The 26,129-nt window shown below is 40.6% G+C and overlaps 1 protein-coding gene across 5 annotated transcripts in view; it reads left to right on the top strand.

Annotated features, from left to right (window-relative positions):
• Positions 1-17,729, top strand: part of LOC109041282 (lachesin) — a 300,747-nt gene extending 283,018 nt beyond the window's left edge. For all 5 annotated transcript variants that reach the window (XM_072298655.1, XM_072298643.1, XM_019057573.2 and 2 more), the window contains 3 exons: positions 4,194-4,256; positions 9,585-9,855; positions 15,004-17,729. In XM_072298655.1, coding sequence (XP_072154756.1) covers positions 4,194-4,256; positions 9,585-9,760 — 239 coding nt within the window. In that variant the 3' untranslated portion in view covers positions 9,761-9,855; positions 15,004-17,729. The remainder of the gene's footprint in view (positions 1-4,193; positions 4,257-9,584; positions 9,856-15,003) is intronic.
• Positions 17,730-26,129: the final 8,400 nt, after the last annotated feature.

The following is a 26,129-nucleotide window of genomic DNA, read 5'->3' as shown; positions in this document are numbered from 1 at the left end:
TTTCAGTTAGAAATTCCCAAAATTCTCTTGGTATATATGTAAATTACGAGGGGAAATTTGGCAACATTTCAATGGAGTTACGTTTTTTTTTGACGGAAACGACGAATTGCCTGCACTGAAATGTTTTCCTCCTACAGATTAGGTCATTTTATTAGAACACGACACTTCTATTGAACTCACCACCGGAGGAAAATTATAAAATCATAAGATTATCTACCCGCGTGTTTCTTTTGTTTCTCTTTGAAAGAAGCAAATGAAATGGAGCAAAAATTATTTCCGGGCCGTGGCAGGAAGTTAGTGGCTTATTAGTAAGTCTAAAGTTAAAAAATTTCAAAGCCCTCCACTTATCTCCTAGCTCTCTTCCTTTTGAAGCAGTGCCTAAAAGAGACGAGGGTAAAGTTTAAGAGGATTTCATTTCAACGTGTTTAACATCTGGATGGACAATTATATTTGGTCGCAGGGAAGCACTTGGCTCAGAGGCGGTGCGGTGGAGAGGGCTCCAGAAATTCTCAGCGGATATTTTCAAGGGGGAGCATAAAAAATACTTACCTCGTAAATGCATGCACGATTTAATAATGTTTCTTTATTTGCGGGGAAACGCGGAGTAAAATTGCAGGCGTCCCTCTCTTCCACCCTTTTTCTTTTACCCTGTCTCATTTCCGACGTTGCCATTTGGTGTAACATCTTATACATTATCCTTCATAGCAAAATTCTTCGGAAGATAACTACATATCGCGATAAGTTGCGATTTGATCGGAGAACGCACCGCGATTATATCGACGTCGACTTATTGTTATATTATCGGATAAACAATTGCGATAAATTGCGATTTTATCGCTTAAATTTGCAATGAAATCGCATTTTTTCGACGGCGATTTATCGCAATACTATCGAACAAAAAATCGGAATAGATCGAGGTATAATTTAAATTTTAACGAACGCGATTTTATAGAGATAAAATGTCGACAAGGCCGAGGGTAATCGCTAAGATATTGATGACTCCATCGATTTTATCGCCAAAAAATCGTAAAAAAAAAAAATCGCAACTCAAGTTCAAAATATGGCAATTTTTCCGTTGTAATATGCTACTTGGGGGATAGAATGTTTTTATCATTTCTTCCTATCATATTCTACGTAAAATTTTGATGAAGAATAGTGACTCTCACTTTCAAATCCCGTCCATTGGTCAATTCATTGTGGTCGAAAACAGTGGGGTGGCGTGAATGATCGATTATCGATATTTCCCCATTTGAATTCGTGGTAAAGAATCGATTATTGAGGTATTCGCTGCGAACGCCCTGTTAATTGATCCTTTTCCATAGGTTTAAGTGATAGATTAATCGATTTGTCGCAAAGCACGCCACGCCACTGGTCGGAATGGGTCAATTATTGCGCAACCCACAGAATCGCATTCTAGTGATTCAAGCTTACGCAGTAAAAAATATTAAGATCTGTACGAGCACCAAGTTTCTCCGTCCAATATGAACGGAGATATCGCTCATTCAGAAACACGGCGTATGACGTCATCCACCAGTGCATACCGTGGCTCCTTTCACCTTGGTTTCTTGAATCGGTGATACATCTGGACGTATTTATGCTAAAAGGAACTATGTGCATAGAGTTTGCTTGCAACATAATTCCTTACAGCATAAATACGTCCATCTAACAAAGATATGATACACCCATATGCATTGGTTCCTTGATGTAAATACGGATGAAACCATCAAAGTGGGAGAAACCACGGTATGCACTGCCGCGGTGGATGACGTCATACACAATAAGTTTTTCAATTAGCTATATCTCCGTTAATCTTAGACGCAGAAACTTGACGTTTGAACTGATCTTATCACCTTTTGCTGACCTATAAGCTAAACCATTAGAATATGATTCTGTTACCAGCGCAATTAACCCATGTTCGCGTACACTGAAAAAAAATTCTCGGCGTTTTTACCACGGTTCGTTGGTACCTTTACCATCTCACTTTTTTTTACCAATTATTGGTAATTTTACAAAGACGGACTGGTAAGCTTACCTGAAAACCGGTATTTTTACTGTTTTTTTCAGGTAAGGATACCACTTTTATTGGTAATCAATTCCCGGTAACTTTGCCATTTTATCTCGGTATTTCTACCACAGTCGATAAAAAATGTTGGCGTTTTTACTAAGGTCCAGTAAAATTACCGAGAGAGTTCAATAATCTTACCGAGATTTCTCGATAAAATTACCAATTCCATAAATGGTAATTTTACCAAGAAAAACCTGTGATCAAATAGAACCCCGAATTCCCGGTAATTTTACCCTTTTCTTAGTAAATACACCGAGATTTTTTTTAGTGTAGAATTCGGCAACGTTGCTTTTCACCTACTGGCCCTCTCCTCATTTTCCTCACTTCCTCCCCTCTGGGTTGCTTTGATAAAAATGCACTTTACGGACTCGAATTCGAACCTTTAATTCGCGTATTATTCATAACCTCGGCGCCCACTCGCGAGCAATCCAAGACAAAAATGAAATTGTTGCGTCATTTACATTTCATGAGCAGCCGGTATTTATGCGCCGTCCGCGGGATCTGCTCCCTCTAATTAATGCCCTCCTTTCAGTTTCACTTTTGTCAACATTATTAATTCTTTATTTCGTTTATCGTTTTTGTGCTCGGCTCGAGGATGTGGCGGTATTCTCATCAATATTCATAATTCCTAGCAGCCTCGCTCATCAGCACTTGAATGTCAAAACCGCACATGTCCTTTATCCGACGAGCCCCGGGATATATGTATCCTTGCGGATCTAAAGCCTCGTGTCAGGTCGTGTCATATTGTTTCAACATCATACTGGTATGCCTATCTATTCCTCCGCGTTTTCATAAATACTCGCCCCTACGTCTACATTCCCTTACCTGTTGGAAAAACTTCCGAGATAGCGTTCTACTTTCGAGCGTTTCCGTTGCTGCAATCCCTTTCGGGGCATGCTTGTAAATGCGCGTGGAGAAGGAAGAATCAGGGCGTAAAGCCTAACCACACTGTCGTGATGCGTCCATTCGGACGTGGATTGTTGTTAGCACGTTGACGATGAAACGGCAAAATCGCGTATCTCTGCGGTGTTTCAAAATCTCGGCTCTCGTTTTGTTTTATCGAAGGGGAAGGAACCAACAGTATCGCTTGAAATTTTCACAAAATGTCATTCATACGAAGCAAAATAATCAGGAACGTTTCCAAGAAACGATTTTCCTACCTATAATATTCGATAATGATAGGAAATCTACAGCGTTGCGCACGGAGATACGCGTTTTTCAAGTTTCATCGCCGCGCGGCGTGCTCTTAAGCGTCTCAAAGCTTTTACCAGTGGCGTAGCGTGAATTGCGATATATCGCTTGTTATGCCATTTAAACCTATGGTAAAGAATCGATCAGTGGCGTGGCGTGAATTGCGATATATCGCTTGTTATGCCATTTAAACCTATGGTAAAGAATCGATCAGTGGCGTGGTGTGAATTGCGATATATCGATTGTTATGCCATTTAAACCTATGGTAAAGAATCGATTATTAAGGTGTTCGCTGTGAACGCCCTGTTTATCGATCCTTTTCCATAGGTTTAAATGGCCTAACAATCGATATATCGCAAAGCACGCCACGCCACTGGCTTTTACCTGGACGGAGTTACTCTGCCGTGCTGGAGGAAGAACGCCGCATGAGCCCTCGGACGTTGCCAAATTTCTTAGGTGAAGGACGAATTTCCTGTAGAATTTGTAAATATTTTCCTTCCGATTTTTAATAAACTATTTTCAAAATTTGATCTACAGTAGCTGCAAATTTCAAATGAAAACGTCTGTAACCTTCGTCATAAATACGTATTTTATTGAGGGAAATTTGGCAACATTCGAATGCTCGCACGGCGTTTTTTCTCAGCACAGCAGAATGGCGCAACCCTTATTCCCCAATTTTTTCCCTCCAAGTTTGAAGTTTGGGAAAATCGCGAATGGAGTGAGAACAAGCCTCTTTTTTTACACTGTGTCATAGACCGTAAACAATTTAATAAATTTTGAAGAAAAAGGTGTATGTTACTTGTCCGAGGTCTACTTTCTAAATTGCTCCCTAGCTGCATCTTTTTCTAGACAAGACCTGATGTTTCCTGATACTGAATTATTTTTCATTATTATTTCTTGTATTTTTTATTATTTATGTATTCCTTTTTTCTTACAGAGAGAATAACAACCCCTCGGCGATTCGTCACGAGACCGTATCGTGTACCCTCCACTTCACCTGGTAAGCTTCAATTCAAATATTATTGTAGGGTTATAGAACATTTCGTTAAAGATTTTTTGTCCTTTCACCTGTTTTTTCCAGTGGTTTGCGTCCACGCGTTTTTTCGGCACGGTAGTTTTAGTCCACGTAAAAATTGAGACCTAATTTGAGAATAATATATAATCGAGATTTTTAGTAAAAATGGGGGAACGTCAATTCCACGTGGGAAAATTCACTAAAACTCTCTACACATCTTTGGTGCAACAGGACTCAATTGTCTTTCAAGAAATTTCCAAAGTGACTTGATTCGAGTAGAAACATGCTCAAATTTACCGCCAAGAAGATTTCCTTATGAATCGATAAAAGAAAAATAATGCTTGTTCATAATAAAATCTTCTTGGCGGCATACTCGAGAATATTTCTGCCTAAATCGAGTCACTTTTTTTCTCTGATGAAATTCAGAAATTATGCTAAACGTCATTAAATACGGATACAAGAACTTAGTGAGTTTTTGAACTACCGCTCTCTGTTTGTGCCGAAGAATCTCGATTTATTTTGCGAGGAAAGCTCCGCACTCATAAAGGATGCCTGTCATTCTTGATACATTGGAGCGACTTCAATTTCGTATGATACTGTGTAACACCTCTGTTGGGAAATAGTTGCTTGAAGTGCCGCGCCGCGCGGCGCGGCGCGGCGGGCGAGGGCGACCAGCGCAACACGCATTGGCGCCTACAAACCTAACTGGGATACTTCACGCATTGCGCAGTGCGTGAAGTATCCTGTTAGGTTTGTAGGCGCCATTACGCGTGTCGCGCTGGCAGCACGCCGCGCCGCCGCTCCGATCTGTGTTCGGCTCTTATATTTAAACTCGCGGAGTCAACTCATGATATTGAATTGTTTGAATATCCTGCGTGAATTATTCTCATTTAAATTGATGAAAAAAAATATGTAATAGAGGAAAATATAATGTGTGTTTTGTAAATATTAAGGTGGTTCCGTGTCAAATTTAATGATTTCCAAAGTACTTTAATTTTTTTTTTATGTTTTGTGCTTTTATTGTGCTACAGCGTTATTTACGCGCAACCAAACGCTCAAAATGAAGCGTATTTGACCCTAAAAGATCGATGCACAGATGAATTAAATCCTAAGATTGCGTGCTTCTTGGTTTTTTTAGTGTATTTTCCGTATTGCATTTTCCCATGATGTCGGACCTAATTCGATTGTTCACGCGTCTTCTGTAATTGGCTGCGACTTATTACTGACCTACTGACCTTACTGAACGGCTAATGCGGCAAAGTCGTTTCGTGAATACTTCAGGAAAACAATTCTGAGCGCGCATTCCATCACATTCGTTTTTATTTGCGGAAGTTCCCGATCAAAAATGTACAATAATCAACGGCCAGTTCAGAACCCGATGCAGTAGGACCTAAAGCTTGAAGGGACAATCTCCTAGGCTACTAATTGCTTCAGAGCCATCGAACTGGAGCACCAGTGCACCAGGTTTATAAAAAACGGCTGGCAAATTATTACTCGCGTAAAATCCCAGGTGAGGTGTAGACAAATATCCTTATTTGCGCTTTGGGAGTTTTACGTATTTAACTAGCTATTTCTGCTAAATCATTCCTGAAAAACCGTAAATGCCGAAAGTACCGGGGCATAAATATTCATCGTTCGGTGTTCCTATTAACTTAAAATATTTCGGACTAGGGTTTTTTAAAACAGATTTTTCCGGAATCATATAACTGAATGCTTTTAAATTTTATGCATTTGGTTTTTGCTAAAATTTATAAATGAAACCAATAAATAGGTATTTTAGCAAAATTTGTTTAAAATCTTGTTATTTGTGGACTTCCGGTATAGATTTATCTCATGTTACTTAAACTGAAAACTTCCGTAATCTACGTGATTCTAAGATCAGTTAGTTCATAAAACCAAAGAATTTCCTCGAGTAGGGTCTCCGCGACTTTTCCTCTCTTTTGGCAAATCGGATCGGACCCCTGAACGAAGATTCCAACCAAAAGCGTCCGGATGGCGAACTTCAGAGAGCACGCAATACGTCTCTGCCCCGATCCCCGGCAGTGTCATCGTCAGTGCATCATACCAACTTCCCGAACAAACTAGCTCCTATCTACCTAAGACGGACTGTTTCTCTTTTGTCCCTAAACTTCGCTCATTATCTCGCGAGCGCTTCATCTTTTTCTGTCTTTGCTATGCACTTTGCAACGTACACAAACATATTTAACGCGCTCGACTGTGGACAGAGCTTCCGAAGTTGCCATAGTTTGAATTATTGATGGCTGGATACACACAGCGCTCCCTTCCGGTCGAAAGTTTAGGTGGACAACTTAATGGCAACGCCGGTGACAGAGAGTCCGCCAGGGAGGTAGGGCCGCCGAATTAACCAACTTCCCGGAGTCATAAGCGAAAACGATAGCGCTCAGTGTTGCCGAATTTACTCGTCGGACCACCAAACTTAGTAAGAGCTTGATTTCCACAATGAATTTATTTTTATCAAAATTTTCTATACCTAGAACATTATAAATAACTTTTTAAATCAGTTCAAAAGTGAGAATGTACTTTTAATTGTTTATGTTAGTATCGGTAATTCAGACTTTTTGCCAGTGAAAAGAAAGAAAAGAAAACAAATAGCCAGTATTAGCGTGGATCAACCAGTCGTTAGAAGCTTAACTTGTGTGTTGAAAATATTAATGAAAGCCGGTCTTAAAAAGTATTCCCCTCCTCTGATATAATTCATCCTGGAACTATTCCAGAATACAGAAAAATTCCAAAATAATTGCGAACGTAGAGAAAATTGTTCTGTCCCTAAGCAAGCCGGTCCTTAATTTCTCGAAGGTAGAATTACGGCAAACGAAGCGGCAAGCGGTGCCATATACCCCGGATTTCACACCGGATCGATGTATATATTGCCTATCTCCTAATGGACCACTAGACAAGGTACGAATTTAAGCATTCTGATACATGTTTCTTAATCAGAATTTTGCGTAGAGCACGATTTGCGCAACGAAAACTAATGAAACAAACTCCAGACGAAGATATTAACGTCTTTATCTCACATTGGTTACGAGGAATTTGAACTGCCCGCTGACAAGAAACTCAAAACACTACGTGAGTCAAATCGCACACTACAACGGTTTCAGCAAGCTTCTCAATCGAGTAATGTTCATTTCCCACCATGTATTGTTCAAACTATAAGCAATTTGCTGCAGCTGAGCCAAAGCGTCAAGATTGTGGTTGCCAGATTTATTCATCGCAGAGACGTTCATAATAACGTTTAGCGCGCGATGTGAATCTCTTAGAGCATTGAGTTTTCATGAGCGAGTGGTTTAAATTCACGCACCAAGAATCATTAAAGATCTTTTGAAGGAGTTAATTTCGGTAATTTTCGTTGTGCGCGTCGTGTTTTACGTGAAATTTTGGTTCAGAAACATGTATCAGAATGTTGAAATTCGTACCTTGTCTAGTGGTCCATTGAAGGGATTCCTATCATTGCAATAAAATTGATATAATCTGTAATTTTTCCTTGCGTTGCTAATTATCTATCCTTCTGTGAATTGGAACTCATTTCATTGGTACTTGAAAACTACAGTACCTGTATAGCGAGAGTATAGACAGATGTGAAACTCCGAAAATCCATCAGGCCTTTACCGATGCCTCCGCGAATATAATTAGGGCCCAGAAATATAGATGAATTTCAATTATCCAGAGCGCTTTACTAATACAATTCCTACGAACCATCGTTTATTAAGCACGTATTTGACTTAGTTTTTGCATAAATTTACTAATTTTTGCAGAAGAACGCTCATTTATATACATTCCTAGCCATCTTGGTTAGAATTGGAATCTGCAGACTGACAGTGGAATTTTGTGCGTTAGAAGTTGGTCAGAAGGGTGGCTGCACTTTTAGGCCCTAAGCCCTCCATGAGGCGATCTGTCCATACTCTCGCTATATAGGCACTCTATTGAAAACCGAAATGTATCGATCAAATGAAGTAAAAATGTTGCCAATTGTTAAATCAGTAATTTAATTTTCTCCGTGTAGCAATAATATCACCGTGCAATCGCAGTTTGTTGCATGGGTTCTCGCGGTGCTTTAATCCGTGCCCTATCCAGTGGTCTGCCGTGCGCAAAAACGGCAAGACTGTCAGCGGTCATAGCTCCGAAGTTGTGTATAGGGGTTGCGGGGAGGCGGAGGGACAAAGGGACGAAGTTCCAGCTTTGCCCGAGCGGAGGGAGTAATGGAAGATGATTTCCGTCCAACTTTGTTGGTTAAGAAAGTTAAGTGAATAATTATGATTGGACGGATTGCAATGACTACCTGGGCGCAGGGCGCTCCGCCGCTTCGTGCGAGGAGCTTTTGATACGAATGAGATGAGCCACGGAGTCGGCTCATCCGGCTCATGACTCATGAGTGGCTCAATTTGAGGTTTATTACCTTCCAGCGAGCCGAATTAGAAAGCCTGGCGACCATTTCGCGATCACCGCTCATTGGTAACATCGCATATGATGCCAACTCCAAACCACGTATCCTCTCCGCCACACTGGAAAAAGAAAAACATTGGATCTGACTCTTGAAAACATCGACAAGAAAAAATACTCTTGATTCAATCGGATTTTTGCTCGAATCAAAACGAAATCCGCTTAAATTAAGAGGCTTGGTTCTTGATTTAAGCTGAATTCTGATCGAATCAAGAGTACTTTTTCTTGTGGATGTTTTTAAGAGTCTGGACTCTAGATCCAATGTGTTTTTTTTTCCAGTGCAGTGGCGAGGCGTGAATGATCGATTATCGATTTGTCCTCATTTGAAGCTTTGGTAAATAATCGATTATTAAGGTATTCGTTTCGAACACCCCGTTCATCGATCCTTTTCCTTAGTTTTAAATGGCAGATCAGTCGATATATCGCAAAGCACGCCATCCCACTGCTTCCGCACATTCTCCACGTATGATCAGACCAGGCAGTGGAGCACTATAGAACATTTGGACTGCATTTTGCAATTAAGAACTATAAATTCTGGCCCGGTATAAAAACAACGTATGTGCCATTAGTTTCCCCATGTACATAAGTGTTTTCTCAGATGAGTCAGAGTTTTTAGTTCCAAATTGCAAAATGCAGTCCATTTAAACCTATGAAAAAGGATCGATAAACAGAGTGTTCGCTACGAACACCTTAATAATTGATTCTTTACCATATCTTCAAATTTGGAAATATCGATAATCGATCATTCACGCCTTGCCTCAGTGTGCATAGCACATACCAAATGATGCAATTCCTTCCAGTTCCTGACTTTTTCCCGTTGAGTAATAATTTATTTGTTTGTGCTTGTTTCAGCTGCTTTAGAGAAGAAGATGAAGGAATCCTCTTACGAGTCGAGTCAAAACTCAATCAGCAACCAAAAAGGGAACATGAACCTGAAAATGAAGGCCACGAGCTCTTGCGCAAGCCTTTTTCAGTTCAGCTCTTTATTAGTCCTAATTACTCCCGTCCTGCGTTTTTGGTACAGTTGACAATCACTGTCGCTCTGTATGTAAATAAACCACCATGACAAAGTGATCACAACTGTTGAGGCGACAAGATGAAAGTCTCCTTCAAATTTCTCGTGGTAAGTTTCCAGAAAGTTTAGTTTGCTTGCAATTTTTCATAGCGAGAGACCAGTGGCGTGGCGTGATTTGCGATATATCGCTTGCTCGTCGTTTAAACCTATGGAATAGGATCGATGAACAGGGTGTTCGCAGCGAACACCTTAATAATCGATTTTTCACTATAGCTATGTACGGGGAGATATCGATAATCGATCATTTACGCCACGCTACTGCGAGAGACATGTGCGGGTGGCGTGATTGTTAGACACGGAACGACCGACCGAAAGGTTGATCGACGAATTTTTGAGCTAACTTGATGGTTCAAGGAAAATTGGACCCTAAATAGTAGAACGATTCAAAACGGAGCTATTTACATAACCGATTTACGAAAGTTGTGCAATTATTATTTTCGGCCCGATGAATTCCCGAAAGTGTCAAACCAATTACTTGATCATGGCGGTTTGAAGTTCGCAGCTCAAACAAAATTGATCTGAGTTTGAAGTATTTAACGTTTTAACATGCTACACTGGAAAAAAAACACTGGGCACACTGGAACACTGGATCTAGAGTCCAGACTCTTAAAAACATCGACAAGAAAAAATACTCTTGATTCAATCGGATTTTTGCTTAAATCAAGAACCCTTTATTTGAGCGGATTTCCTTTTGATTTTAGCTTAAATCTGATTGAATCAAGAGTTTTTTTTCTTGTCAATGTTTTCAAGAGTCTGCACTCTAGATCCAATGTGTTTTTTTTCCAGTGTATGCCTGTGGCTCAATAAAATCGGATGATACAACATCCTCTCAGCCTTGATCTACAGAAAAATGAGTCCGAAATCTCCTTTTTTTTAAAAAAAAAATCCCACAAATTTATAACATTTAAATATAAATTTTTCAACAAAAATCACTCCGCTGAGAAATGTATTCCTGATCACTAGAGCGCCTTTTTCTCGAGGTCACTAGCATGTACAGCTCTGAAGAGTCTTGGTCGGTACTTCTGAGATTTCGTTATCAAGAAAGGGGTATGTCAATCACTACCTACGTAACAAGGTGGTATAATATACCTGGGTCTACGCTTTTTTGCGAGGAAAACAAGGCCAACAAGTTCAGAAACGTCAATCAGAGTAAAACATTTTGAGCCACCAGCACAAGACTGCGGGAGGAGAGAGTTCAGCTCAGGCAGCTCGTATTTGAGTGTTCAGTCGAGGTCACGCCGAAAGATTTATAACGTTTTGAGTCTTATTAGACCTCATCAGTAGATCATACTTGCCAGTGAGCCCAGCTTAGCATCCCGCAACATCCAAACGGCATCGAAAGTCAAAACGCCTTCATGAATATGACGCGAGGCATGACACAAAATTTCGATCTTCGCGCCATCTACAACCGACGTGTCGCTGCTGAAATGCTCTCTGGAAAAAACCGACCACCCCCCCCCCCCTTTATATCACTACTTAAGTAGGCGTGTAGAAATTCTCGTTGGAGCCAATTTGAACTAAAAACAACCGAACTGAGTGAGACGTTCTCACTTTGAGGAAGTGATCCAGTCTACGAAAAATGCTTGTGCCACCCTGGTAAAAATTGGCAGTAGAATCTCTGTTCCAAAATACCATAGACCTACAGCCGGCTGTAAGATTTCCAATAGCCTCTATAGCCGGCAACACGATTTCTTATAGCCTTTTATAGCCGATGGCGATATCGATTAAGCAACAGCCTGGCGATGAAGTGTATGCTAAACGTTACTAATTACGGATGCTAGGACTTAGTGAGTTTTTGGACTACCGCTCTCTTTTTGGGCCGCAGTATCTTAATTTAATTTGCGAGGAAAGCTACGTACTTCTGAAGGATGCCTGCCGTTCCTAACATGCAGCACCTTCAATTTTGTATGATACTGTGCAATACCTCTGGTGTGAAATAGTTGCTTCAAGCGCCGCGGTACACTGCGGCGCGGCGCGGCGGGCGGGCAGCCAGCGCTGAACGCGCATTGGCGCCTACAAACCTAACAGGGATACTTCACGCATTGCGCAATGCTTGAAGTATCCCTGTTAGGTTTGTAGGCGCCAGTGCGCCACCGCTCCGCTTTGTGTTAGGCCCCAATATTTAATCTCGCGGAGTCAGTGTTTTTCAACTCATGACTTTGAAATGTTTGCACACTCTGTATGGATCATTCTCATTTTAATTTATGAAAAAAAATGTGTAGTAAAGGAAAATATAATGTGCGTTTTGTAAATATTAAGGTGATTCCATACAAACTTAAGGATTTACAAAGCACAAGAATTTCTACACAATTTCTTATAGCCTTTTATAGCTGATGGCGAAAAAGCATCAGCCAGGCGATAAAGTGTAAAGCCCGGCGATAGGAACTATAGCCCGACTGTATAATTTTTTATCTCTTCGTGTAGCCCGGCCATATGATTTTTTCCACTTTCTACAGCCAGCTATATGATTTTCTATCGCCCTCTTCAGTCGGCTATAAGAACTTTTATGGTATTTTGAAACGCAGCTCCTATCGCCAATTTTTACCAGGGCATGTATCCCCCATCCCCCAAACAATTTGGGAGAATATTCATTGCACTTATCTAGCATTGTGAAACTTGGGTGGACAGTTTTCTCTCTGTGTGCAGAAGCAGCGGAGGATTTAATGACAGCTTTTGCCGTATCATTGCCCTGGCGCTCCGCAGCGCCAGGGCTCGATGAGCAAGCTAAGGACTTGTCCTCCTTAATTACCGTACAGCGTTGCCGTCTCATCGAAAAACCGCCCATTTTAGAAAACTGAAAGAGTCTCTGAATGATAATCTTCTCTGCATGAGCGCCGAAAACTCAAGAGCTCTCGGGTCTATAGACTAAGGAAGAATTCCTGGTTATGAGTTTCCGACGTTTGTAGCATTGCTTTATCTCCACGGAAAAGTTTCAAAAGAGCGTAAGTACTCTTTGAGGTGGCCCTGTTGTCCGCGTGACTCTATGATCTCGTAATAATTGAGTTAGGATCTTTTGTGAGCTGAGGTTCGAAGTGGGACGATCGTTCTGCGCGGTCTGAGATGCTCCATCTCTCCAGAGAGCCGGCCAATTCATATTAATTCTTTCTTTATTCAAATTCTGGCTATTACGCGAAATCTTAACTTTTATTTACGCGTAACCGCCCTGCCGCTCCCCGCGTCCGCTAAACTTTCCAAGCACCGAAAGGAGGCTGATGGCTCCCATTTGTGCCCTAACGGAACCAGTTTGTCACGAGCCGGTTTCGCTCGAGTGCCTTGTCCCCAGCGGCGATTCTCGTGGGTTGACCGAACTATTTTTCCTCCTTTTAAATCCATCATAAGTAATCGATTCGAAGTTGAGCAGCGGGTTTCGATTGTTTTATAATGACGGTGTAAGTCGGCAATCACATAACTCGGTTTGCGACGTTGCAGACGTCCGGTCATACTTTATTTTTTAAACGAAAGACTACTCAGTGACAATTCTTTCACACTGCCGTGATTTTTCTTCTCTGTGCGAGGAAAATTCTGCATGAACTTCAAGAAATGATGTCAATTTGTTCTCCTTTAAAAAAAAAATTTTCAGACACCGCAAACGAGATATCGACGGTGAAACTACCAAACCACGTATCTCGGTTTGCGACGTCGCAGACTTCCTGTCATACTTTATTTTTTGAATGAAAAACTACTTAACATCCAGTCTTGAAAATTTCTGTGATTTTTCCTCTTTGTGCGGAGAAAATTCTGTGAAAATTTCAAGGAATGATATTGATTTGGTCTACTTCAAAAAAATAAAATGTGAGCGTAGATTTTTAAACACCGCAAACGAGATACGTGGTTTGGTAGTTTCATCGTCGATATGTGATTGCCGACTTACGCCGTCGATATGCGTTTAAATTGGTAGAAGTCAGTGTTACCAACTTGCGAGAAGACGAGAGCGCGCGTCCATAATCGGAGAAATCGGGCCCGGGAAGACGTCGAACTGCTGGTGTGAAATAATATCACGGAAAAAACGAATATTTAATCTCTCCATATTTGCAACTCCGGCTATATATTCTAGGCATTAAGGTGTCGAAAAACCTAAAGTTACGTCGTCGGTAGGATACCCTGTGATAAGCCTAAATTGAAATCTTCAACGTATTGCCGATGGATTTGAATGCTTCATTCAATAGCTCAATTTCATCTGTTTTTAGTAATCTCATAGGGCATTTTTTAATAGCACTTCAGATGACTGAATGATATATAGGCTGAATAGATTAATGGTGACGTGGATCTCGTTCCACCATGATCATCTGACAGCGCTGAAAGACCTGATGCAACCATTGCAATTCTCAAGTGTCTTGAATTGCATAATCATTGAATTGAAGGATCTCCTAGTTTATCGCTCGGTGTTCTTTCACGATCTTGGATTGCTTGGACTCGAGTCCTGCTCCGAAGCTATGGAACACGTCTCGTTTGAATTCAAATGGACGTATTTCTACCAAACGGAATTATGTGCATTAAGACATGAGCCCTGAGACCCATAAGAATATATGCATAACAGGGCTCACTTCATAATGCACATAGTTCCGTTTGACAGAAATACATCCGAATTAAAGGGAGCTCTCCTTCATCGGATGAGAACTTAAATCTGAATTTATTTTGATGTGCTAACTTTTTGGTCGCATTGAAAAAAAAACGTGGACGAGGGGGTTCTAAAATTAAAAGGTGAACAGAGCTTAGTTTCAATATTTACCTGCTCCAACTATCCATTACTGATTTTAACTTGTTTTTCTCACAATCAAAGAAATAGCTCTCTCTACGTTCTTAACGTGCCCCAACTTAAGACAACCCAAGTAGTACATGCAGATTACAATTAATTGTAATTTCATGGGGGAAAATTTTGTTATTGTGGGTGTTGTGTAAGTATGTCATCTGTTCACAGATTGAATGGGCTCCTTATATTGAAATTCATTGCAATAAAATTGTAAAAAGTGCAATTTTGCGTCGCAAATTGTCCACCTTTCTCACACATGGAACGCATTTTATTGGCCACTCAAAAGCACAATTTATCGACCATAAAATGTAAGAATATTGCAATTTCATGGTAACAAAAATTGAAAGATTGCATCAAATTCCAAAATTACTTCAATATTTCCGTCGCGCTGTGCTACTTGGGAAGTTCATCGTTGCACTGATAGTTTCTTTTCCTCTTTGTTTCAGCTCTACCCAACTGTCTGCAAAAATCAGCAAATCAAGCCCATGGTGAATTGAACAAAGGGAAACCCGTGCGATTGATCTGAACTGCAAGTTAAATGAAACCATTTACTCTATGTAGAGAAGGAGCCTTGTTGTCAAAAAGCTTTAAATTAAATTCTTATGTCTCTGCAAGGAGAAGCGTTTCACAAAAAGCTCAGCATGAAAGACATTCAAATTTTTTAAAGAAATCCATAATCATAACGGTTTATGATGTGCTATTTTAGAAACGTTGTGTTAAGGAAACACGTTTTTAATTTTCTATTTACCGTGATTAGTGCTCAACATTATCAGTTAGGAACGTAACGTCCCGACCCATATTAGCACAATACGCAGTATTATTGGATCACAAATCAAATCGTCATTTGGCTGACATAAGGGCGTAACTACACATTGAGAAGAGCCCGGTAAAGCATTGAATTGTACGGAAGACAGGGTTCATTGCAGAGTGCAGTTACGCTTTTACGTTAGGCAGGCGAAAAAGTGTCTGCCTTCTGTTGGCACTAAAATTAACCAGCTTGGCCGCAGTTTATTCTTGAGAAAACTTCTGAATTTTTGTCATCGAAAAACCTTAACTTTGCAAAGTGTATGTCCACGCGATAAAGTATCTTTCCCGGTGTAGGGTCTCAATTGATGGAGATAATGTTAAAAAGAAAAAAAAAGAGAGAAAAAATCTCTGTATCCATTGGACACTAAAAATTATGCTAAGATATAAATTGAAGTAGGAGCGTATATTTTTAAACACCACAATCGAAACATGTGGTTTTGCAGGTCCACAGCCGGTTTTAATACAATCTCTAAACTAGGATCCTCTCAGAAAAAATATTGGTTAGAGCATATATTATAAATAGGGCATCTTTGCTTTCGATGCACACATATACGTTGGTGGGTGACATCATTTCAAATTTTTACTGCACTTCTCGTCTTGAGTTGGCGAATGAAAGTTTCATGTTACTGTGATTAATGATAACAGCTAAAGGCTGTATTTAGACTAAGTGGTGCTCTTTTATTGATTTTTTAAAAATGGTTTAATTGAACAACCTAGCTTGGTTTCATCTTTAAAGCTATCAGTTTTAACTTTTAAATCATTACCGCACGGAGAAAAAAACTTCTTGGGACCCGAAGTTTAGGTCATATGGATCTCTGAAGTTTTCGGATTGAGCATCTGAACACTTTAGGTCCAGCTGCTGAGGTTCGGATCACACATCTGAAACTTCAGTTCTTACATCTGAAGTACTTCGGTTTTCACATCCGAAAAACTTCGGTTCCCACATCTGAAGTACTTCAGATGTAAGAACTGAAGTTTTAGATGTGTGATCCGAACCTCGACAGCTAGACCTAAAGTGTTCAGATGCTCAATCCGAAAACTTCAGAGATCCATATAACCGAAACTTCAGGTCCCACGCACGAGGTTTTTTTCTCCGTACGGAAACAGCGAAGTCTCCCTCGATTGTCCGTGTGTGGTATAAGAAGTGTTCGCATGATAATCCCCATTCCATTTTCACTCCACATCAACAACTCGTGGGTCTACTTTCATCATATGTAGACAATAACTGTCACAGGCAATGGGTATATGAGGTTTTGGAATTTGAACACTGCTCAAACTGCTCAACACTGCTGTTTCACGCGAAAAACTTAAACTGAAGCTCTGTAAATTTTAGAATTAGCTTGCTCATAAAATTTTTTGTTTTTGCGCAAGTAAATTTTTAGTTTGTCTTAATTTTCAATGAAGTGTTTTGCTATAATTGCCATGAATACTTGTTGAATCGCAATGAACCACTTGACAATGTGCGAATATTAGAATTAGGACTCAAGTTCCTTTATCAAAATTTCACGTGGAACATGATTTGTACAACGAAAATTACTGATAGTAACTCCGATCGAAGATAGATGAGTTAACGTTTTTCGCTGCATTAATTCAAAATTCCTGCTCATGGAAAGAACAACAACCTACTTGAGTAAATCAAACAGCAAACGTTACAACATTAACTATCTCCGTGGTATTATAATTTGGAAACTCCAAACTCGGCGCCCCGGCTCAGCTGGTGCACGTTGTTCACACTTTGTTAGTGCTAAATAAAAACGTTGATATCTTAGTTACGAATTTATTCCAGAAATTGTTGTTGTGCAAATCATGTTCTGAGTAAAATGTTGAAGGATTATTCTTATCAGAGTGTTGGAATTCGTACCCTGTCTGTGGTCCATTGAAAGAACACGCTGAATGAATAACCGTCCGGGGTTTTTATCTGTTTTCATAAAATTATCAGTTCTGAGTTAAATCGAATTTCGACAATGATAAAGAGGTTATCCTCCGTCATCGTTCTCTGTAGAAATATTGGATACTACTTCCCTAAAATCGGTCAATATGACATTCCGGTCAGTTTCAGTTGTTATGAAAACGACCACGATTTATGGTTAAATCGAAAGATTAATTATACCACCCTATTTTGAGCGCGTTTAAACGTTCAAGCCATCGTTTGAATCTTTGAAAGATCCTGTTTTTATTGTGAATAAGTGTAAGTGAATGTTCATTCGATGTTTTTATTCCTGTTAGGCCATTTATATCCCTCGCGAACCTCTCAAAGGCCCTTTTCCACCCAACTTGTAAATATATTCTTGTTCTTAAAATTCTTTATTTTGTAATAAAGTTGTATCTGTAGAAAATTATAAAATAAATCACATATCAACAGTAATTTTTATTCTTTTTTCGTATCTACCCATGAAAAATGGAAATGATATGAGTTATATTGAAGGTTCATTGCGGCAGGCAAAACTACCTTTTCAAGCAGGACTTCGAACCTTTAAAAAGATAAATAGGTTCGTTCCGCACATGAGAGACACAACCTCTGCAGGCAAATTTGCACGAAAACCACTTAGGACACATCAAAAATGTCTAAAACTCACTCCATAACGCTCAATTTACGTGGTCCGCACAACGCATTTTCATATCAACGCGAGCAATTTTATATCCTTTTCTAGTAATCAAGTTTGCCCAAGAATAGATGTAGAATGTAGATAAACTCGAGAAATAAGCACTCTCAAAATTCTAGTACCTAATTTTTTTTGCACCGAGAACCAGAAAATTGAAGTATTTGTAAACTTTCTCAGAGGATTTTTGCAAGAAAATTTCGGTATACTAAATGTAGCTAAAATTATCGAATCGAAGTCGGAAAAATTTGGCCGTGGCCCAACAGGTGCAGCTCTAAAGGACAATCAACTTTGAGTTGTAACCTACCCTATTTGACGTGACTCAGAATTTTCGGATTATCCATACCTTTATACCCTCTTTCGATTCAAAAATGAACTTAACTACTGAAAGCTTATTGTTCAGGAGAGCAGAGACTGTTTTCCGTCATGAACTCAAATCCAATTTTCCGACCCGCTCAGTTAGATCAGTGGCATGGCGTGAATGATCGATTATCGATATCTACCCATTTGAAGCTATGGTTATGAATCGATTATCAAGGTGTTCGTTGCGAACACCATGTTTATCGATACTTTTATATAGGTTTAAATGGCAGATCAATCGACTTATCGCATAGTACGCCACGCCACCGTAATAGATGTCTCCAGGTAACTTACAAATTGTGACTTTAGTGGACTTATGTATCCCCTTTTCTCTACAGCCGTTCACATCTCAATTTTTTTATAGCCTGTTTAAAAGATAATGACAATATCGAACATTCGTTTCTTGCCGAATGCCTTTGTGAGTAATCATCAAGGAGGGAAACAAATCATAAAGCCTCCTCTCCAACAGACCCTCGTGTTAATGACTTTCTTGTTCACCATATAGTTTTTAGAAAAATCTAGGTGAAGGGAATGAGACAACTGAAATGAGAGCTACGTCTAGACGAGACGCGACAAGATAGCAGAAAGCAATTGCAAGAATTAGGACGTACGCCGCAAGCAAGGAAAAATATTAAAGAACGCTTTAATTGCGACAAACTGACTCGCATATTAAAACCCTCCTCGCCAGATTGCGAACTCAAAGATTCTTTCACTCGCTAAATAAGAGCGCACAGTCACCAGATGAAATGGAAAGTCAATTTTCTGTCGTTTGCAATTGGCCCTTGTACCTACTTGCACTGAACTTGCACGCACATGCTTTTGTCTACTCCTTAATTTTTCATACAAAAAATGTGACCAAGCGTGTGCCCGTCTTGTCTATTTTCTAAACGATAGTGAAATGATAGTTTGGACTATTTATGTCAATAGGAACTATGTGCATAGGATTTCCGTGCGCCAAAGTTTCCTTTAGCATAAATACGTCTATTTAAGACCAGACTTGCGGAAGGAGACAGTAAAATGCGTCTCTTATCTTTATTGCGCCTCTAATTACTACCAGGCACTGTCTTCTTTGATGCACCACTCATCCACGTTAGTTTGTCGTCTAATAGGAGCGTCATCGAAGATCAAACACTTGAGACACTGCGCGGCTTCATTGGAAAAGCCCGTTTCAGAGTAACACGGAGCGCCCGACGCCGCGAGCGACGCAACCAACCTTACAAACCAGCGGTTGCGTCTTCGCTGTTATCACGCAGCAAGGTAACGCTCGATTGAGTCGCGAGTCGATGCGATATCTAATTAAATTAAAGCAAAATTAAATCAACGGAGCCAACGTCGCACCGCTATTGTTCCCTTCCACCGTGCGCGTACAAACCTCCTCATCCGAACACCGTTGCACTCCCAAAGTCGCAAAGTTTACAATTCTAGAGATCGGAGACTCGAGTACGAGCGTCTTGTTCCCCGATGAAATTCGGAGGAGAGTGCTCAAGTTTGAGTTCAGCCTCCAGACCTCTCTGGAACAAAATTAAGACGCAGATCCTGACGGCTTTATTAGCTTGTTGCGATGATTGTGGAGACAGATCGATTCGTATCTGGACGGGTATTACGGAATGGTGTCGTCATAAACTTACCCGACGCAATGTTGAATGGATAAGTTAATTATGTGCGCAGCCTTAAAGTTTTTTCCAGTGTGCTTGATTATTCAATTCTGTGTGGGTACTGGGTGCTCGTTTTTCGTATCCGAATATTTCTCTTTTATTTTTTAATTTTTTTTATGGCAACGAAACTTTCCCTTTTTAAGTTGATATATGATAAAGCAAAGTGAGGCTTACTGCCCCTTCAGGAAATTCCTAAGTACCAAACTTTGAAGTCTTTAACGTATAAAGTATCCGCAGAGATGACTCACCTTGTCGCCCTAAAAGTAGACAGCCCGTAATTTATATCAGGTCTTTTGTTTTTTTTTATTTTTTGAAGAAATAACCGTTATATTCAATTGGTACAAATAGTGACAGTGACTTAAGGCGGTTCGTCCCGATTTCTGACGTGGTCGAACTAGCGTGCGACAAAATTCATCGCTTAAGTTTCGCAGTTTTTGACTTTTTAGCCAAACAAAGGACGATAGCCCCTGTGCATGAGTCTAAAGAATCATTCTCGAGCAATGGAAAAATCGACAAAATTTCGAGCGAAAAAAACAGGATCCTTTTTGGGGGAAAACCTCGCATTCAGTACAGAGGTTGATCAGCGTATCAAATGCGAGGTTTTTCCCAAAACGAATCCAGCTTTTATTTCTCTAAATTTTGCCAATTTTTGGTTGAGGCTGATAATTCAGGCTCATGTGCAGGAGGTATCGTTCCCTGTTTTGGCAAAAATCCAAAATTTGCTGAGATTTTTTACGTAATTGATGCTATGTCGCACACTAGTTCGATCACGCCAGAAACCGGGACGACTCGTCTTGATCTTTTTCTGTGCTATCAATGCGAATGGACCTAGGTATATTTTACGACTGCCTATGGCGTTACAGTTACACACATATCGTTCATCTCTAACTCACAACCAGATCCACGCCCTGTGTCAACGGGCGCAATGTGTCTTCATTTCCAATGAAGAGGCAATAGATCAGCCCCTATCTCTTAAGGTGATTCGTCAAGCTCAAGTGACATGGTCGAACTGAAGTGCGATTTATCGCATCGATAAGGTCAAAAATCTCAGCAGATTTTGGGAAATACTACTGTATAGGTTTCATTTCAGTCTACTTGGATCTAGCGAGGTTTCCCTGCACTACCAAGTGCCATCCAATGAAATGAACTCTTTGAAAGAAAATCGTGACTGTTTCCTTTAAAATTTTCGGAAGCGCTAGATCAAATGAGGGGCTTGGAGGATACGGCGCATAAGTGCTGTGTTTGCTATTTCAAGAAATGCGTGTTTATAGTTTCGGAATTACATGGATCCTTATGGCGGAAAGAAAGTTTAAATGACTTTCTGATGCTTAAAAATTTGAATTTTGGGAGAAAAGTTTTCCCAGAATATGCATTAAGACTAGTTTTACTTGAAATCATCATTATCTAGATTTTTTCAAAAACTGCACTTATGCGCCAAGTCCCCCAAGCCCCTTAAATATTGTGTGCAATTCTACAATGAAGAGTACGAAGAAAAAATTGAAAAAGTACCGAAATTTCGTATTTCTATCAAAATAAATGTGACATGCGAAGGTTCCTATAACGTAGTTTCTCGGTACTTCAGCGGAGCACTTAGCAGGAAGGAAGCAGTGAGAATGAAGACGGGCTCGGAGCGACGATAAATTGAGCAAAGAGGATATACTTACGCAGCACACGTAAGTACGCAGTCACGTGGAATTGGCGACAAATGCAGCTCGACCCCTGAATCTATCAATTTTTACACTCCTTCCCGTTACGCACCGCGAGTTTGAGATTGGCTTAACTCTCTGATTTGATTTAATCATCGGGCCGAATCTCATCAGCCCTCGATTTTTCCTCCTCCCCCTCCACTTATTTTTAACTCGGGAAGGTTGTGTAGCGTCGAAAACGGATGGTTGCCGTTTTTATGAGGGCTCTTTTTTTCTGACGGTGCGCGCCGCCACTACGTTTATCAACATTTCTTCAGGGCAATTTTTTTTTACACTCTAAATGTTGTAAAATTGCGGCATTCGTCGAGCGCCTGACTGCGGCAGTGATAATTAATGCCACAGTCAGGCGCTCGAGTGGCTACAACTCCGTTTGGAAAAGTTCGAATTTTAATTTTTTCCGGACAAGGTGCCTAGAGGTATCTCGCTTATTAAAGGGTATGCACGGCACTGAACTTTTATGCAAAAATGATGGTCGATCACCTTTTAAAAACTTTAAAGTTTCCATAGGCTGTGTTCAAGCTTTAATGTAGGAATCACTACTGAGTCGCTTTTTGGTGAGTCATGACGAAGTGTATAGAGTAACTCGTTTAGCACACAAGACAGGGCTCGACAACCTGGGGCCAATACCGCCAATCACAAATTAGAGCTTTAAACTGAGGAATCTGCACCTTTTCTAGTTTTAAAATAGGCTGAAATCCGGAAAATATTCGCAATGACATTCAATTCATCAGTCGCAAAATTAGACATATTTTGAGCGCCTACCTGTAAAAAAGTGTCGAATCCTCGAGAGAGAAGTTTACTCTGCACCCGCTTTTATTGCCTGGATGGAGGGAGTTGAAGAGAATTTGTCCATGAAATTGTAGGAAGTTCGATAAATTACGAACCATTTTTCTGCAGTCCAAATTAAGTTTCCAATACTCCATGTAGACTCAGTTACCTACAGGTTTTGTCTTCGTGCGATTGCGGGCTGATTATTGATAGACAAAGAAGACATAGAGAGTATGGAGCGATCCTATTGGTTGAAATGTGTGGTTCCTATGGACCAAGGGACTAACTGTAGGGTCTCTGGAGAGTTGCCGTTAGTTAGTCTATTCCTTACCTCCTTTGTCCATTGCAACCACCCGCTTCCACCAATAGGATCCCTCCATATTCTTTTTGTCTTCTTATCTATAGATTTGCCTATCAGTTTCGATAATCGGCCCTTGGCTGAGGAGTCTGATGCCCCCTCCTATTCGAGAAGCAATTTTGAAAATTACGTATAATAATGTCTGGTTAAATTTTCTTGGGGGGAGGGGGTGGGGGAGCGGGTTTTTGAGACTTTCCAATCGAATTTCGTGTTACCAGTATCAAGAACGAAGAAGTTCCGGGGTCCTTAAAATACTTAAGATCTCTGGATAGGGCCGTTTTTATAAATTTCTGCGCTACCATCAGTGCAAAGGGTTCGGGAGTCCTCCAAGCTCAGGCTGATACATCAGGAGCCTACGATCGTAGGTACCCGAATCCTTTTTACCGTAAACGTGTCAACGTGTGAACGGAGTGTTCAGAAGGGAGAGGCAGCCAATTTTCCGGTGTTTACATGTGTACCCACTGAGTAGACAAACAGTTTTGTCACTCTCAAGCTCTGCCCTCCGTCATATCTCGAGGAAAATAGGAGGGAATTGCTTTAATTTATACGCAGGCCGCACCAGACAGCCAGCGCCCCGTATCTCGCGGTGGCGGGCCGTGGGCAATTACAGTTTCTTTATACCTCTCAAGCTGTGTAAATCACGAAATTTATTCTTTCTACCTTTATTCGTGCCCTGCCAGAGTTGGCGATAGAAGGGAAGGGCGTTGGCGTAGATGTGTCAGAAATCGAATAACTAATTTTAAGTTCTCTTCCTTCATCCTAAATAAAGTCCTTTACACTCGTAAATCAATGGAGTCAGGTAGAATACCAAGGACGAGAAACAACTATCCTACTAGTTGGACTCACGGTTTCAGTGGCACATGTGATTAGTAGAGATAGGTTGCAGTAAGACTATCGTTTAAAAAAAAAAAAAACTTGTTTTAATTTGTTAATACATACCCAGGTAAACATCAGTAATAGTCAGTAAGCCCCGAAAGCAGGGATGAAGATTTGTACTTTTAAGGTGCGGTGAAAGCAGGGAGGAAGTCTTTTGCGCAAAAGGTTTACCTTAATGCGGGAGAAAAGAAAAACTTTGTCTATGTTAGAAAGCTGCAATGCTCCAAAACTTTCTAACATAGTCTTAAACAGGTCCGGGCCTTAAAACTGGTACCAGGGCCCGAGTGGGATGTGGCGAGCCTGCATGAGGGCTATTTCCATTTAAATCTTCCGTCACATTCATACGGCTCAATGATACAAATATTTGATCTCTCCGGAATGCGTGAGGTATCACGCCGCATTTGAAGGCGTTTTCAAAACAGCTTAATTCCGATACCCGGATTATCGTTTTGCATAGTTCATATTCTTTTGTTACATTCCGTGCCACTTGTTTATTTTTAATCCTCGTAGAAAAACCACCCATTTGTAAATACAATTCTAGCCGAAGCACACTTCACCTATGCATATGCATTCACCACTGCAAAAATATCAGAGAAAATCGACAAGCGCAGCGTGCATGGAGGCTATCTCCATTTAAATCTGCCGTCACATTCTTACGGCGCAATGATACAACTATTTGAACTCTCCGGAATGCGTGAGGTGTCACGCCGCATTTGAAGGCGTTTTCAAATCAGCCAAGTTCCGATACCCGGATTATCTTTTTCCATAGTTCATATTCTTTTGTTATATTCCGTGCCACTTGTTTATTTTTAATCCTCCTATAAAAACCACCCATTTGCTAAATACAATGCTAGCTGGAGCGCACTTCAGCTATGTATGCATTCACCACTGCAAAAATGTCAAAGGAAATCGGCACGCCCAGCGTGCATGCAGGGTATTTCCATTTAAATCTTCCTTCACATTCTTACGGCGCAAGGATACAACTATTTGATCTCTCCGGAATGCGTGAGGTATCATGCCACATTTGAAGGCGTTCTCAAAACAGCCAAGTTCCGATACCAGGATTATCTTTTTCCATAGTTCATATTATTTTTTTTCCATTTCTAACCACTTGTTTATTTTTAATCCTCGTAGAAAAACCACCCATTTGTAAATACAATTCTAGCTGAAGCACACTTCACCTATGCATATGCATTCACCACTGCAAAAATATCAGAGAAAATCGACAAGCGCAGCGTGCATGGAGGCTATCTCCATTTAAATCTGTCGTCACATTCTTACGGCGCAATGATACAACTATTTGATCTCTCCGGAATGCGTGAGGTATCACGCCGCATTTGAAGGCGTTTTCAAATCAGCCAAGTTCCGATACCCGGATTATCTTTTTCCATAGTTCATATTATTTTGTTATATTCCGTGCCACTTGTTTATTTTTAATCCTCCTATAAAAACCACCCATTTGCTAAATACAGTTCTAGCTGAAGCGCACTTAAGCGCATTCATGCCTACAAAAATGTTAACGGAAATCGAAAAGGCCAGCGTGCATGAAGGCAGGCCCGCCACAAGGGTGGGATACTGGGTCCCTGGTATCGGGGCTCGGGCCCCGGAGCGGGCCCGTGTTACCCGTGAAAAACCACCACGAATTCACATGCAACCCTTGTTTCGTAAGAAAAAGTGAAAAATTTACCCTAAAAATTTCTCAAAAGGTGAATAGACTTAAGAAACACGCTTGGACACTGGAGAATTCTTCTTAAATTTTCAAAGAAGTATACTTCTTGGAAAATTTCTATCTATTTTCAAGATTTTCAGTACAGAGGGATATTTTTAGTAACTGCGTTTCATTTTCTTCCGTCGTCAGATGCTAAGAGTCTCCAGTCTGGGCATCCTCGACTTCAATAGCTCATGGCTCAACTCCCTTGCCATAGACAAACGAAGGAGGAGTCCAGGGGGGCCTGGCCCTCATAGAACTGAAAATTGTATCATATGCCCCCCCCCCCCCCAAAAAAAAATAAAAATTTTCCAGATGTTTTGAATGCAACAATTCGCAAGTATTTCTTTCTGAAAGTAGAAAAAAATAGCATAATTATTCCGCAGAAATTGATGGAAAAATTCTGTATGGAAGCTTCAAAATGCGTCCGATTAGTCGTATAAATTCTAAAATTTCTCGGGGGATGCCCCTCGGACCTCCCCCCCCCCCCCCTCCGTGCTTAAGGCCCGGACCTTAAAACTGGTACCAGGGCCCGAGATGGGATGTGGCGGGCCTGCGCATTGCCAATCACGCAATCACACTCCTCCGTAGACTTTTTTCAATGGTTTATCTCGGGACCCGGCATCCCCCCCCCCTCCCCCTAACATTTCAAAATTCGCGGTTGCACCCACAGTGCTCAGTAGTGAAGTAACGCTCTCTCGCGTTGAATGTCACCAACCTTGCAAATTCTGAAC

The sequence above is a fragment of the Bemisia tabaci genome, chromosome 1, assembly GCF_918797505.1.
Source record: "Bemisia tabaci chromosome 1, PGI_BMITA_v3".
In the NCBI taxonomy this organism is placed as follows: Eukaryota; Metazoa; Arthropoda; class Insecta; order Hemiptera; family Aleyrodidae; genus Bemisia; species Bemisia tabaci.
The sequence above is the reverse complement of the archived record's forward strand: the minus strand, read 5'-3'. Positions and strand labels throughout refer to the sequence as shown.